Raw genomic sequence first — 16,262 nt, 5'->3', positions numbered from 1 at the left:
GTTTGTTCCTCACACTATGGGTTCCATTGACTTCTTTCCAAGCAGTATATATATATTCCTGAATTGATATAAAGGTAAACATTAAATGTTATTTTAATTAAAGTAAGTTTCTTTAACACCATAGTGTGTCTCCATGATTATCAGAATTTGATTCTGTATGTGATAGTGTGTTACACAAGCTACCACAGCTTTGTTCCTAAAACATCTGGTCAGTTTCCATGTTTTCTTAAGCCAATTTGACTAATGCACAGCAGCCAAAGAAGCTCAGAAAAAAGCTTGGGGTGTTTTTTAAAGATACCCGACAACAACAAACCTCATTGTTTTCAAGTGTGCTGAGCTCAAGGAAGACATCATATTTAAAAGGAATACTTGATCCAATATACATCCTTTATAACGAGAACAAACAGCATTCAAAAAATCTTGGACAAAATGCGTACAATGAAGTGCAGAATACCACCTGCTAACCTTTTACCCTTGAACACAATGGTTGCATAGTTGCTGATCTAACAGCGATTGCCGATGGGAGATTTTTGTGAAATATCAGCAAGATTTTATCTCCCCTGAGTTACTTGCCCCAAAAAAAGAAAGCAGACGACAAATCTGGCTTTCTTTGGAAGGCATCAAAGAATACAACAGTCCTTTCATTAAAGAAGAAATGAAATCTGTTTTGCTTAAATGCTGTCCAACTGCTGTTTGACTAGACAATATTTATTAAGAGATGGTAAAATGATGATCCATGATCAGCAACAGAATTTTCTGTGAGAGCATATTTTCAGATATTTGGTGAAAGGCAGTTATAATTGCCTTTCTTAACCACGAAAGGATCCAAAATCCTCAAATAACTACTGTGCAATGCCTTATGCAAGGGCTTGGAAAAAATGGTAAACTAATCTTTTATGGTTTCTCGAGTGAAGCAACCATTTTTCCAGAACACAGTCTGATTTCTGAATGTATCATTATACTATTGATCATCTAGTCCTGCTGGAGGCAACCATTGGAGATCCCTTCTTAAAATGCAAGAATTTAGTATCAGTTTTCCTTGATATGAAAAAAGCATAATGATACTGCTAGGAGATTTGGAATACCGAAAGACGTTCTTCATTTTAGAGAGAATCTACTTCTTTTTATCTGGAACTTCTCATCCAACCAAATCTTCCAAGTCCGGGTGGGACCTGCTCTCTCTCTCTCTCTCTCTTCTCCCAACTGTATATCCAAAAGGAGGTTGTCCCACAAGACTCACCTTAAAGTGTCACATTTTTTTACAATCAGGGTCAGCTTGATAACAGAACTTCTTCCAGCAGCAGTATTGAGGGTCATAGAAAGAGAGACAGCTATAATAAATCATTGATCATCTCTCGAAATGGGTGCTTGCAAATGGCTTCAGATTTTCACAGTGGATGACATTTTGTTTGCACTTTTGCCGCAGATGTGGTCTTTATCCTGATCTAGACTTCTGTCTAGGACAAAACACTAATCCCTGTTGCACCAGAAGCCAGGTTCTTGTGACTTATATTTGACAGCAAGCTGAATTTCCTCTCTCACATGCATCAGTTACATAAGTGCCATAAAGTAATGGACATTCTATGCACCCTATCTTTCACCATTTGATGTCCTGACATATATTGTCTGCTTCCTTTGTACAGGGCATTGATATATTGGGTCCCATGTCTATGCTTCTGCCAAGAAAAGTACCCTGCAGTGGCTAACATCAAGCCACCAGAATTGCAACTGGAGCATTTTTCATGTTATCTATTCCTAGTCTCTACATCGATGCAAATGAACCACTTTTGTCACTTCAACATCAACAGCTGTCTCTGTTTTACCCAAGAAAAATAAAATCCTTGCCAGACCATCTCATGTGGCCAATTATTTTTTGTCCATGATGGGAGAATCTGTACAACACTTGACAGGCTGCCATAAAACCTTTTGGTTTGTGGATAAAAGCTCTTGCACACGCTCTAGAGATTGCAGTAGATAACACCTATGTGATGCTGCTGAACACACTTTTACCATGGTACTCATACATACCAGTATGCAACTTTTCTTCCATGAAGCTGCTGAAAGTTTCCTATTATCTGCCAGCAGCTCTTCAAAGCTCATTGAATTGAATACTCTGATTTTGTGCCTGTCTCCACAGATGGTTCAAAATTAGAGGATTTAGTGGGATTTTTTTTTTCTTCGGGCAGTATTATATCTGCACATATGTAGACTGGTCCCTCCTCTTCTTTCTTTGCTTCTTTCTCCTCTCCTCTCCTTGCTCCTTCCCCCTGATGCTATTAGAGTATTCGAGGGCTGGGGTAAGTCATTTCGTCTTATGCAGCCACCGAAGGAGGCAAGCTAGCCTCAATAGGTGCCGGTCCCAAGCCTGGATAAATGCGAGGGTTGATGTCAGGAAGGGCATGCAGTCGGAAAACTTCAATGCCAGCTCAAACTATGATATGAGTCAAAGAGAAAATGATATAAGGGCTAGGGTGTACCCCCTTAAGTGATGCGCAGCCACATCGCCCTACAGCTGCTAGAAATGGCCGAGGGCTACCGCATCAAGGGCGGGTGCGGTTAAAGAAGCGAGCCCAGCAGGTGGAGAGGATGTTGCAAGTGGGAACACTGAATGTTGGAAGCATGACTGGAAGGGGAAGAGAGGTGGCAGATATGATGAGGAAGAGGAAATTGGACATTTTATGTGTGCAGGAGACAAGGTGGAAGGGGGGGAAAGGCAAAGGAACTGGGAGATGGATATAAATTGTTCTACTCTGGAGCGAATAACGAGGGAAGAAATGGTGTAGGAATTGTGGTGTGTGACAGAATGAAGGGTGAAGTACTGGAAGTGGGTAGAAGGAACGACAGGATCATGCGAATGAAATTGGGTCTTGGAGAAGAGCGGGTGGTCGTATTATGTGTATATGCCCCACAAGTTGGTTGTACAGCAGAGGAGAAAGATGAGTTCTGGAACGTGTTAGATGAAGAAATGAGGGAATTGGAAGAAAATGAGATGATGATTGTCGAAGGAGACTTGAACGGACACATAGGAAGACAGAATAGAGAGTGTGAAAGGGTGCATGGTGGCCACGGAGTGGGAATGATGAACCAGGAAGGAGAGAGGGTTGTGGACTTTGCAGTAGCGTTTGATCTGGCAATTGTGAACTCGTTTTTCTACAAGAGGGAAGAACATTTGATAACATTTAGGAGTGGTAACAACAGTTCACAAATTGACTACATTTTGACTAGAAGAAAGCATCTTAAGGTTGTGACAAATTGTAAAGTAATTCCAACAGATCAAGTAGCACTGTAACACAGACTGCTGTGCGCAGACTTTAAAATAAGATTGAAGATAAGAACCTCTGGATGCCATGGGATGAAGACAATTAAGTGGTTTCGCTTAAAAGAGGAGAGTGTGAGGAATCGTTTTAGGGAGAGGGTGTTAGAGAGGATTTCGGATGGACTGGAAAGTGTACAAGATTGGTGGAAACATAATTCAAAAATAATCCTGAGCTGTGCAGTCGAGGTGCTTGGTGAGACATCTGGAAAGATTAGAGAGCAGAAGGAGAGTTGGTGGTGGAATAATAATGTACAAGTGGCAGTGACACCTAAGAGGAAGGCAAAGCAGAAGTGGGATGAGTCAAGAGTGGAAGAGGACAGAGAGGTGTACAGATAGAGAAAGCAAGAAGCCAAGAGAGTTGTGGCACAGGCGAAGGCCATGGCATATCAAGATCTGTATGATCAATTAGAAACAAAGGAAGGACAGAGAAAAATTTACCAACTAGCGAAATGTAGAAATAAAGCAGTAAAGGACATCTTACATGTGAGGCAGATCAAAGACGCTGAAGGAAGAGTATTATGGAGGGATTTGGACATAAGAAACAGATGGAAAATATACTTTGAGGGACTTTTGAATGCGGAAAATGCAAGGACTCGCAGAGGAGATGGGCAGCCTTCTGAGGGGATGGTGCAGAACATCAGTAGAGTGGAAGTCACGGAGGCCATGAAGAGGATGAGGAATGGAAAATCGGTGGGCCCTGACAGGATTCCAGTGGAGGTATGGAAGGCACTGGGGGAAGAGGGAATTGACCTGCTGTGGGACCTGTTCATGAAAGTTTGCCAACAGGAAAATATACCTGAGGAATGGAAGGATAGTACTCTTGTCCCCATCTACAAGGGTAAAGGGTATGCACAAGACTGTAAAAATTACAGAGGAATAAAGTTGATGTTCCACACAATGAAAATCCTAGAAAGGGTTCTTGATGGTAGATTGAGGAAGGAGGTGGAGATTGCAAAGGAACAATTTAGCTTCATGCCTGGTAGATCAACAACAGATGCTATCTTTGGATTACGGCAGATGATGGAAAAGTATGTAAAAGAAACGAAGGGAGCTACATCTGGCATTTATTGATCTGGAGAAAGCATCCGATAGAGTGCCAAGGCAAGAGGTCTGGAGGTGTCTGAGGGAGAAGAAGGTTCTGGAGAAATATGTCATGTTGGTGCAGGAAATGTACAGAAAATGTGAAGAGATGTTTGGACCTGTCTGGGACAGACAGAAAGTTTTCAAGTAACAGTTGGCTTGCATCAAGGGTTAAGGTCACAATATTAAACAGAAATAGCATTAAGTCTGTTTCTGTTTAATATTGTGATGGAGGTGGTAACAGAAGAGATGAGAGAAGATGTGCCTTGGACAATGTTGTATGCAGATGACATCTTGCTGTGTGCAGATTCAAGAGAAGAAGTGGGAACTAAACTGGAAGAGAGAGGTATGAGACTGAGCAGAAGTAAGACAGAGTATATGTGTTGCACAGTGGGTGGTAGACAGGAGACAGATCTGGAGCTGGAAGGAAATGTCATCAGGAAGGTGAGAGACTTTAGATACTTAGGTTCAACAGTGGAAGAAGATGGAGGAGCTGAGAAGGAAGTGGGATGCAGGATACAAGCGGGTTGGAGGAACTGGAGGGAGATGGCTGGAGTGTTATGCGATAAGAGGGTGCCGATCAATCTGAAAGGCAAAATCTATAGGACAGTAGTGAGGCCAGCTATGACATATGCTATAGAAACTGTGGCCCTGAGGAAAAATAACATCAGCAGGATGGAAGTAGCAGAGATGAGAATGCTTAGGTGGATGTGCGGTGTGACCAGAAAGGATCGTCTGAGAAATGACTATGTCAGGGGAACAGTGAAAGTTACGAACTCTTAGGAGCGAAAATACAGGAGGCAAGGTTGAGATGGTTTGGTCATGTGATGAGGAGGGAGGACCAATATGTGGGAAGAAGGGTCATTCAGATGGATGTGCAAGGAAGGCGGAAGCGTGGGTGGCCAACGAAGAGATGGAGGGAGCTGGTAGAAGAGGACTTGAGGATGAAGAACTTGGATGTGGTGACAGCCCAAGACAGGAAGGTGTGGAGGAGACTCATTATCAACAGTGACCCCACTTAAGTGGGAGAAGCTGCAGAAGAAGATTATATATGCACAAATTTCACTAGAGTAAAGCAAGTTTACAGCTGAGCTGTAAACTTGCTCTAGCAGTCTAATTAAAGCAACAATCAAATTTAGCCCGAAATTAAATTATGGCAGTCTAGTCTGCACAGGATTTGAACAGAGGAAGTTGTTCTTATGGGGCTCCCCATAGGTTATAGTCATTTTACACACTTTTTCGTATTGAGGGGCAATGACATGCCTATGTGTGAGTTTAGTGATGTCAGGTTATCCATGACTCATGTTTTAATTAACTGTCCTTGTTTTGCCAACCAACACAGTCATTATTTTAGTCTTTTTCGTAATCTGTCCGAATCCTATACACTCACACAGATTAAATTTTTACAGAGATTAATATTGTATATACATTTTTAAAAACCTGTTTTTTATGTACATTTTATGAATTTTAATACTTTTTTTTATACTTCATTTTATCTGTTTTATACTTATTTTTACATTTGTTTTTGTACACTGATTATCTATCTGTGGTGCTTTACTAATTTATTACCTTGCATACTTCTAAGAAGTGTTTCATTTATTATTATTATTTCTGTTTTTATATATAGATGTTAGACCTGTATACAGGGTGTTCGGGATAAATTTGACATATTTATAATTAATTATATTTTTCCGTAAGTTACATGTATTAACACACACTTCTCTTCATTTAAAAGTTTGGACCCTTCTTCATTCATATACAAGATGTCAGAAAGGATGGATAGCTGGAACCCACCTGAATCATGGAAGAGAATAACTTGTATCATGATGATTCGTGCCCGCCATCAAAATAAGGATATTACGACTGCTGCCCAATGCTCCCTGAATACAGTAAAAACAATCAGGCATGAACTAGAGACTTGCAATGGTGACTACGAGGATGTAGCAAGAAGAAAGATCCCTAGCAGACGATCTGATTGCGTTCGTACAGCAGAATTCCTCGCAAATCTGCAGGAACAGGTGTTGAAGAACCCTGGCATTGGAATTCGGGCTTTGTTCGTGGAGTTGCTAACTGTAGTCAAGCCCTGGATAACAAGGGTAGCCAATGGTAGGCCGTATGTATGGCAGCAGGATTCGGCCCCTTGCCACACCTCTGGGAAAAGTCAAAAATGGTTGTCTGAAAATTTCTACGACTTCACCAGTCCAAATGTTTGGCCTCCAAACTCCCCAGACCTTAACCCCATGGATTATTTTGTATGGGGCGCAGTTGAAAAAGACACCAATCGCACTTCCAGTAATACAAAAGCCCAGTTAATGGATAAAATTAAAACAGTTTTTGCGGCCCTTCCCAGGGAGACTGTAGCATCAGCTTGTTCGAGGTTCCGAAGCAGAATTGAAGCTGTGATCGATGCTAATGGTGGTTATTTTGAGTAAATCTTGTTGATAGTATTGTAATTAACTCTGCCTGTAATGTTTTTTTGTCAATTCATTAAATTTAATAGATACAAAGAAGATTTTCTTTTTCCTTACGAAACTGTCAAATTTATCCCGAACACCCTGTATGTCACTTATCTATTACATGTGTTATGGCAGAGCATGACCATTGATGACTTTGCATCATTAAACCTAAAAAACAAAGTTACTCTTTAATTTTCCAGATTTATGAACTCCGTAAAAATTTTATGAAAAATATAAGAAGTACATTTCAAAAATTGATGTTATTTATAAATGCTATACTAGGTTCAGCAGCAGCGGGATGAAGCAATGAAAGAAATCAATCAAGCCATGGCTGTGAGAATTAAAGCAACAAAAGATTTAGCACGGCTGACTGAAGAGCGAAATGCTGCTGTACAGGAATATTCTTTAATTATGTCTGAGAGAGATACTGTTCATAAGGAAATGGAAAAACTTCAAGAAGAACTGACAGAAGCCCAAAAATTAATAAAAGCTGCTGAAGGACAGAAGAAAGCTGCTGTTGAAGAGGTAAAGTTACATATACACACACTTTTCTTGAGAATGTTGATTGTTCATTGGTTATTAGCAGATATATTTATATTTTGACAAACTTTAATTTAATACAAGAAATTCAAATTTGAGGCTATTTTGACTGAGGGTGGTTTATTTCAAGCTCTTGTAAGATAGTTTTTTTATTATTTATTCTGTGCTTACATGATTAGTAAATTATTGTTGATTTTACTGGATTTATTGTATTTTCTGTATTTATTAATATATTTGTAGATGTATTGCTAAATGATGTTTTCATAAAGAGCTGCTAAAATCCCAAGAGATCAGTAGAACAGCATCAAAATTAAATGCTAATGTAGATGCCAGAGATGAACACTTTTGTGCCCCATGCTGTCTGATTCCAGATAAAAAAAAAAACATTCAACAATCATATCAGAGCCAGAAAAAAGTTCAGAAACATTAAAAAAAAGAGTAAAATAAATAAATAAATAAACTCATACAGGATAAGAAAAAACATGCTGAACAATAATAGACAACAAAGTAAATTAACTGATCTTGTTAGCTGAGTGGTTAGCATATCTACTCTTTAATTATCAGACTGTGGTTTTGAATCCTGCTGTGGGTATGGATGTTCGTGATAGTCTTTATGTGGGAGACCCATTTCATTGAGCTGTATGAAACAAGATTAGGGGTGAAATGGCTCACATCTCATTACTCTCACCCCTAATCTTGTTTCATCATATTCTATCCTTCTCTTTTCTTTCCCAAAAAATTTCTGTTTTTCACCTTCTTCCCAAAGAATACACAGCCCACCCTTGAAACCCAGGTTTTAAATTCACACCTTTTGTCTTATCTGCAATTCTCCCACATCTTTCTATCTTTACATTTCCATGTTTATATTACTGCTGAAGTATGACTGAAAGGAAGGGGGTGGGCCCTTCCTTTCAGTCATACTTCAGTAGTAATATATAAATGTTTATTGCTATACACCTGATGCTGCTCAAAAAGAAGACAACCAGGAATATCTTATAAAGTATGTCCAAAATTATTCCTTCCTTATATTCTTCATGTATCTACATCTTTAAAACATCAGTAATGCTCTAAAAATTGAGTGAAAAGCCAATGATATCATAAAAAGGGGTACTCTTAAAGAAAAATAGGCAAAATAGCCATAAAAATTAATAAAAAAAATACATGTTTACACATGATATGTACACTATCATGTGTAAACACTATCTGTGGAATCTTGGTTGAATAAAGCATTAATAACACTAGATTACCTGCTCAACATAATCAGCACCTTGTCTTTCAATACAGGTTTCATAGTGCAAGTGAAGGTTCTCTGTCATCTTGGAGAACAAGGGTTGGGACATCTGCTGGACATATCATGTAATTTTATGTCTTTATTAATCAGGTTTGAAGGCTGGTCATGGTGGAATCCCTATTTCTTACAACATACCCAAACAAAGACGTCAAGTGATGCGAGATCTGAAGAACATGTAGGATAGGAATTCTGTGAATCTTGAAATGCGCCTCTGGGAAAGAGTTGCATTTCAAGAGCCTATTCTAATAAATAGGCTCTAGAGCCATGAAATGCATGACAGGTTGCTCTGTTCTGTAGGAATACCTGTGCATGAAATAGAATGTTTTTTGGACAACACATTCTTGATGTAGCATTTGCTATTCAATGTCATGGTTATACCACCCTGTTCAATGAAGCAGGACCTAATTGTGCCATTTCTGTAAACCACACACACGCACACACACACCATGAGTTTCTTGCTGTGAAGAGGTTTAGCTTGGAAAAATTCAGGCCTTGAAACCTATAGGTTTGTCTGTTTAATTGACTGCTTAGATGGAAATGTGCTTCGTCTGAGAACCAGACATTATGGATGAAGGATGGATCTTCATAGACATTGGCCAGCATGTGTGCACAGTATTCCCGTTGTGCAGTGTAACCCATTGCTGTTAAATACTGACTCACCTAAATGACACATGAAAAGGCACCCAGTTCCTTAAGGATCCTCTGTAGTGACTGCATTTCGGAGACTGTATCACTTGCTCAAACACACACCCATGGTTCTAAATTGTGTTAACAGTTTGTGGTTTCCTCGAATGCCCTTTACATTGAGGCAGAATGCTCCTGGTATGTCGAAATCTCTCATTAAGGTATTGATGACACTATTGCTTGGGACAGTTTACAGAAACAACAAATAATCTTCTCATAAAAATGTTGTGGGCTTGGATCATTTGCCTCTACCAATTCCATGAACAAAAATAATGTTCAACAATAAATGTCTTTCCTTCCAACATCAACACTATTGCTACAGCTAAATGTAACGGCATATACCCTACATGTGATCTTCTATTAATGTGCATGCAGTTGAACAGCATATTTCATAGTACATATACTCAAGGGGGTGTCGAAGTTCAGTGTGTGTGTGTGTATGTATATATATGTATATTATTTATTTAATTTAATTAATTTTTTTTTTTTTTTTGTGCCATACCATACTATTGTTTATAGAAGCCTTTCTTGTGTGGGAGTCACGAAAAAAGTTAAGGTCATTGCATGATAATAACAGTAAAAAGGTATTTCATTTAAAATGTAGTAAAAAAAAAAAAAAGAAGCAATATGGTACAGTGATTGAATCATTAAATTTACACTTTTTGACAGATTAACCTCTTCATGCTTTCTGGGAGTGAAAATTAAGGAAGTTATGGCTTAACTAGTGACAAATACACTTTGAGAGAGAGATAGGAAAGGATTATTGCAAGAAGAGTGAAAGAATGAAAATTGTTAATTTAATATTGAGATATGATAGTATCAAATTAAGGAGGGTTAATGTTAGTATCAAGTTAATGATAGCAAATGATTTGATCTCCAGGAGGTGTAGAAGAAATGAATACAAGTTTTTTGATTTCTGGGTTTTTGAAGCAATCAGGGAAACTGTAACCTTGGAAGGAATGGTGAATGGTGAGAACATGTGCATGTGTGTTCAATTAACATATGCAAATATGATAATGAGTTCATTTTTCAGGAATGATGAAATGCATCATCAAATTGCCTAGATAGATGCTAAATGTGCAATCATTATGTTGACTTAAACTACTTGAACATTGATTAGTTAGTAAAGAAACTCATGATAAGAATGAAAGAGAATTTATTGAGCCGTGGTGAGACAACTTTGTCAAGCAAAAGAAGGAACTTGAGGTTAAAGTGTTCGATTTGATTAGATCATTAGAGGGAAGGGGATCTCAGTGTTGTGACTGTTTTGCCAGTAGTTGGTGACAGTGAAAGTGTCATAATATAATGACCTGATAAGTAGCAAATTATTTGGATGTTCCAATTAGAAAAAGTTACTTGCTGAACTGAAAGCTAGAAATTATGACTAACTCTGAAGAATAGTATGTGCGATCCCATGGTATTGTAAAATCTCTTATGGTAAGTGACTTCGTAACTTATGTTCGGTTTTACATTTTTTAATTAGGCAAATGCACTTAGGAAATCATTAAATTTTGACTGAAATTATATTTTCTGTAATATTATTGTATTCAGCCTTTGTTAAAAATAATGTGGTGCATGACGTCATCAAATAAGTCTAATAAGTAATGTTAAATAAGAAGTCTAATGCAAAAACTAGTGAAGATTTCTGAGGATTACCATAACTGGAAAATTCCAAAGACCCACAAAGAATGACGTCATCAATCCAGAGGTCAATACATGACCATAATTCCCATGGATAAAGAACTCCAAAGATTGCGTGAAGAATGACCTCATCATGCCAGAAGGTAAATATGTGATGACCAGATTCGAGAGAAGTGCACAAAGGCAACTCTGGGCCTATATAAGGCAACTCTGGGCCTATCTCTTCCCTTACCTGAGATCACCATCATGCAAGATTTCATTGTCGGGAATTGAAGGAGAAGTGTCGTTTGTCATCTACCTTGATCACCACCACAAGAAGAGGAGACTTATGTGTGCAAAAGTTTGATGTGAGACACTGTCTGCTGAACAAATATTGTAAGTAGTTGGAATACTGAACAAGAGTATATATGTCTATGTTTGTGAGATATTGTATGTTAAAGGTGAATTAGGCTTATCCAAAGTATGTCCTATATTCAAGTAATGTTATACTGGATGGTCAAATAGCTAAGAACTAAGATTAGATTAGAGAGAATTGAGAGTTGTAATGACTGTGTATATATGTAAATCACTCTGCAAACTTCCCTTTGACTTAATTTAATGATTTTTAACAACATACTGGACTGATTCTGTCAATGCACTATCCTAATAAAAATTATTTGAACCTGCATGTGACTAGTTTAAAATAAGAATGTCTTTGGTTTAAGATCTTACACTCTCGCACTCAACATATAATCTAACTGGTGCAGTCGTTAAACAAATAAAATTATTAGAACATAGAGCAGAGAGATAAGATGTAATAGAAATAAATATATGGCCGCAGTTCATAACTTTAGGCAGTCGACCATTAAGGATAGCTAAGTAAAAGAAGATACAAAGGCAAAGCAAGGTAGTAGTGGAAGTACGTAGTGTAACAAAAGCTGCAGCCGGCAAGAATACAGAATGTATAACCACAGTTTTTACAGTATCATATACGGAATGAGAAGGATACCAGCAATTCTTGGGAACTCTGAAACATTATTAAATGATGTAGTATCTGAATCGTATCCATATTATTTAACTGATATACAGGATGGGAGTGAAATGGGTGTGCAACTTAAATAGCAAGAGATACATAAGAAAATGATGTGGAAGGAAATTATTAGAAAATAATAATTTTATCGCAAATATTTTGGCCTGAAACTAATGCAGTGCATTCATTGTACAGTTTAAGCAACATCTTGGGGTGTCACCATGGGTGGTTATAAAATGAAATTATAAATAAACTAAATAATGAAAGAAAGTGGAATTAAACCTGATATTTAGAATCAGAGATATCTCTTAGCTCTTTGCTTTATCCAGATGAGGTTTTACTCCTAAATACATATAGTACAAATCTCCAGAGTTCTTGTAGCTCAGTGGATGTGGCGTTTGCACACCATCGCGCTTGGCCGCACGAAGGAAGTCTTGGTTTCGAGTCTAGTCGGCGACTAGAGGAAATTTTTTCTAAGCCTTTTTTCGACCGGTTCCCGAGTTAGTCGATCTCTGGCACGGGCAAGCAGGTTTTTCCTCCCGGAAACTCGGGTTTTTCGTCCTGTAAACTCAAGAAAATCGACCATAGAACCCACATTATTTCAGACATTAAAAAATATATTGTGTTAGGGTTAGGCACCACGAGATGGCGGCACATTTGAGCCGTCTCTCTTCACTGCGTACCGCTTAATTAGTGATAGCCTTGGGCCATCTGTCTCTGATTGGGTACCAGTGGAGATTGAACTGCCCACTCAGTCTCCAAAAGTTAGATAGGGCTAAATGGCCTCGCCTACTCCCGTATATACGGGAATAAAAAGGCGTTAGCTGATAGCTGAGCTGATATATCATATTCCTGACATGTATCCCCTCAAGGGGTATACTGGATCACATGAAGAACTTTCATCATTACTAACTTCCTATCAACAATTTTCCTCCAAATTAATCTGTTATCTGTCAAGACCTTCAACATTATCAGATCTTATGTTTCTGTCTTCTAAGGCACTTTTTACTGTATCAATCCACCTATATCTTGGTCTTCCTCTTGGTCTTTTTCCTTCCAATATGGCAGAGAACACTTGTTTTGCTAATCTTTCCTCTGTCATTTTGTTTAAGAGACAATACCACTTGAGATTAGCTCTGCTAACGCATTCCTGGATGCTAACAATGTCAAGTTCTCTCTTAATATCCTCCTTTTTAATATGATATTGCCATTATTGACATCTGTTCATGCCCCTAATCTTTCTCAGGACTCTCATATCTGTGGTCTCAAGTCTTTGATTAGGTGATTTTTTTCTAACACAGCTCTCAGATCGATAAGAAAAAATTGGTTTCAACACTGTCTTGTATACAGTTAATTTAATGTTTTGACTACTTTCTCTCTTATTCCATATAAATTTATTCAGTTGGCTTTCAACCATACTAGATTTGATTCTATTGTCTATTTCCATATTTAATTTACCATCTTCACTAAAAATCGTGCCTAAGTAGCCGAAATGTTTTACTTGTTCTATAAGTTCTCCATTCACACCTCCAATTTTGATATCAGGTTTAATACCACTTTCCTTCATAATTTGATCCATATACATAATGAATAAGAGAGGGGATAATGTACATTGTTGTCTGACACCAGATTTAACATTAAACCATCTTCCTGTACTTCAATTCTAACTGTTGAACTTATAACTGAAATAAAGACTAAGTATTGCTTGATATAATGTGCCATTGACATTATAGAACTGTAGCATTGTGAATTGCTTTTCTCTTAGCACTTTGCCATATGCCTTTTCCAGATCTACAAAACTTAAATTCAGATCTTTGTTATATTCCCATGATTTCTCAGCTATTTGATATAAAGTGAAAATCTGAACCTGACAGCCTCTGTTTGGCCTGAATCCAGCTTGTTTTTTGCCAAGCTTCCATTCTACAATCCTGCTCAACTGTTTCTCAAGTATACTTGCATAGATCTTACCAGGAACACTCAGTAGGGAAATACCTCCGTAATTCTCACATTCAATTTTATTTCCCTTTTTATATATGGGTATTATGAGAGCTCTACTCCAATCATCTGGAATTCGTCCATCTGTCCAGGCCTTCTGAACTATGCAGTGCAGCCACTGTAAGACTTTTATACCACCATACCTCGGCATTTCTAGTCAAATATCATCTACTCCTGCTGCTTTTCCACATTTCAGGCTTTTGAAGACTTTCTACTTCAAGTATGGATATGTATTCCTGATTGAATGCCTGCTGAGTGTTTTTTTTTTTACTACTGTGCTGTCACTGCTTCTTTCTTGAATTACTCTATACATCAAGGAGATCTGTTTCTCCAGTTTCCATGTCACCTTTATCATCTCAAATTTCTTTTACAGCACTCTTTCCTCCATTTTGGAGCTTTTTCAACAGCCTACAGAATATTTTGCCACATTCTTGATATTTATTTCCTGTGTTCTTATCCAATGTCTTCCCATGACTTTTGTTTTGCTAGTTTTCACGGTGTTTAGCTTTCTTACATTTGTCTCTGTATTCTCTAAGAACACAAGCAGGCTTATTTGCCAGGAACTTTTGATATGCTTTCTTCTTTTCCTTCACTGCCTCTTTAACTTCCTGTTCCCACCATGGAGTTCTGATTTTTCTATTCTTGCAGACAACCTCACATGCCTCTCTGGCTGAATCAATCAGTGTTTTCTTCAGGGCTTTCTACTGAATCTCCAAGGTTTGGTTCCTGTTCTCAAACAACTTTTTTCATTTTTTTCTTGAATAATATTTGTGTATTTTAGTCTACAGTTCACATTTGAGAGCTGCTCAACTTTTATTCGCTTTAAAACATTCTTACATGTTCCTCTTTTCAATATAAAATTCAATTTTATCCTGCTCAAGACTAAATGGTGATCACTTCCCAATTGAAATCCTCTGTACACTCTAGTGTCCTGCACCAGGGAGAAAACATCACTATCAACAATAACATAGTCAATTGGACTTTTCTTATTCCTTGCCTCTTCTCACCATGTGTATTTGTGCACATTTTTATGTTGGAACATTGTGTTAGTAATAACCAGTCCATGTTCTGAGTAGAAATCCAACTGGTATTTGCCATTATTATTCGCTTTGATCTTTTCTCCAAATTTTCTCAATATATTTTTGTATGGCTGGCAATTATTTACTACTCTGCTATTTAGATCCCAACAAGGACCATCTTTTCCTTTTTCATTGTGTCAGTTGTTTTCTCTGAAGCCTAATAAAATTCCTCCACTTCTATCTTAGTAGAACCTTCTGAAACCATAGGCACAAATAAGTCTCATTGTCCAGTTCCCCATTTTGCTATTTGCTCACATCACTCTACTTGGTATTGCCTGCCATTCAAGAAGATTAGCCTTGTATTTAGTGTTGAATACCATAGCTACTCCTTCTTTTCTTTGATTGTTATTATTGCCTGAATATAACATTTTGTATTTATTGCTTAGTAAGATCTCACCAGTTTTTGTGTTTTTTTGTTTTTCACTCCTATTGTGTCGATCTGGTACTTATCCAATTCTTCAGCTAGCTCCATTTCTTCTTCTTCCATTTCTTCATTTCTGTATGGAAATTCTTCTATCCTATGTTGATAGTACTGATCTTGAACTCTGGTGGTATTGAGTTGGGGTGTTTCAGGATTTGTTTCAGTAACTGACTTTTTGATGTTCACCCTGGTTCCCTGGCAAAAACAACAGGGGGGGGGGGCTTGTTTAACTGGGCAATGCCCCAGCCTGTATGAAAATCTGTCATGTTGTACCATCATTTTATTTGTTGTCTAAGCCAGTACGAATACAGTTTGGTTGGCTAAATATCAAATTGCCAGACCATCCATTTTCGTTCACTATCTAGGTAGATACCTAACAGTTTGCTCCATGAGAAGGTGAGGATTTGGCATTAGGTCAGAAGCCCTGGTCGGCTCTCTGCATTTCTTTAAAGGCTATGTGGAGGTCTCCTCTCGGTTATACAGCTTTTACCCTTAAGCACCTCTCCAAAGTACTTTAACTAAACTGTAATAGATATAATAAATTTTGCATGAAAATAAAAGGACTAAAACTTAAAATAGGCACGAACATAGAAAATTTCAACTGCACTTTCAATCGAGAACCAAGAGAACAGGTAAAATAAGTTCAGCTATTTAAGCAGAGTTTTTAGTGAAGATGGGAAATTAGACAAAAAGAATAAGAGGGAAACCGACAGCTGGGCTACGGAATAAAAGATGAAATATGCAATTTTA

The 16,262-nt window shown here is 37.9% G+C and overlaps 1 protein-coding gene across 1 annotated transcript in view; it reads left to right on the top strand.

Annotated features, from left to right (window-relative positions):
* The window catches only part of Dlg5 (MAGUK family member discs large 5), a 440,912-nt gene that overhangs the window by 119,854 nt on the left and 304,796 nt on the right, over nt 1-16,262 (top strand). The window contains exon 8 of the mRNA XM_090409542.1: nt 7,135-7,377. Coding sequence (XP_090265668.1) covers nt 7,135-7,377 — 243 coding nt within the window. The remainder of the gene's footprint in view (nt 1-7,134; nt 7,378-16,262) is intronic.

The sequence above is a fragment of the Typopeltis vanoorti genome, chromosome 19, assembly GCF_054136105.1.
Source record: "Typopeltis vanoorti isolate ZY-2024b chromosome 19, IOZ_Tvanoo_1.0, whole genome shotgun sequence".
NCBI lineage: Eukaryota > Metazoa > Arthropoda > Arachnida > Uropygi > Thelyphonidae > Typopeltis > Typopeltis vanoorti.
Note: the sequence above shows the minus strand (reverse complement) of the source record. Positions and strands in the feature narration are given on the sequence as shown.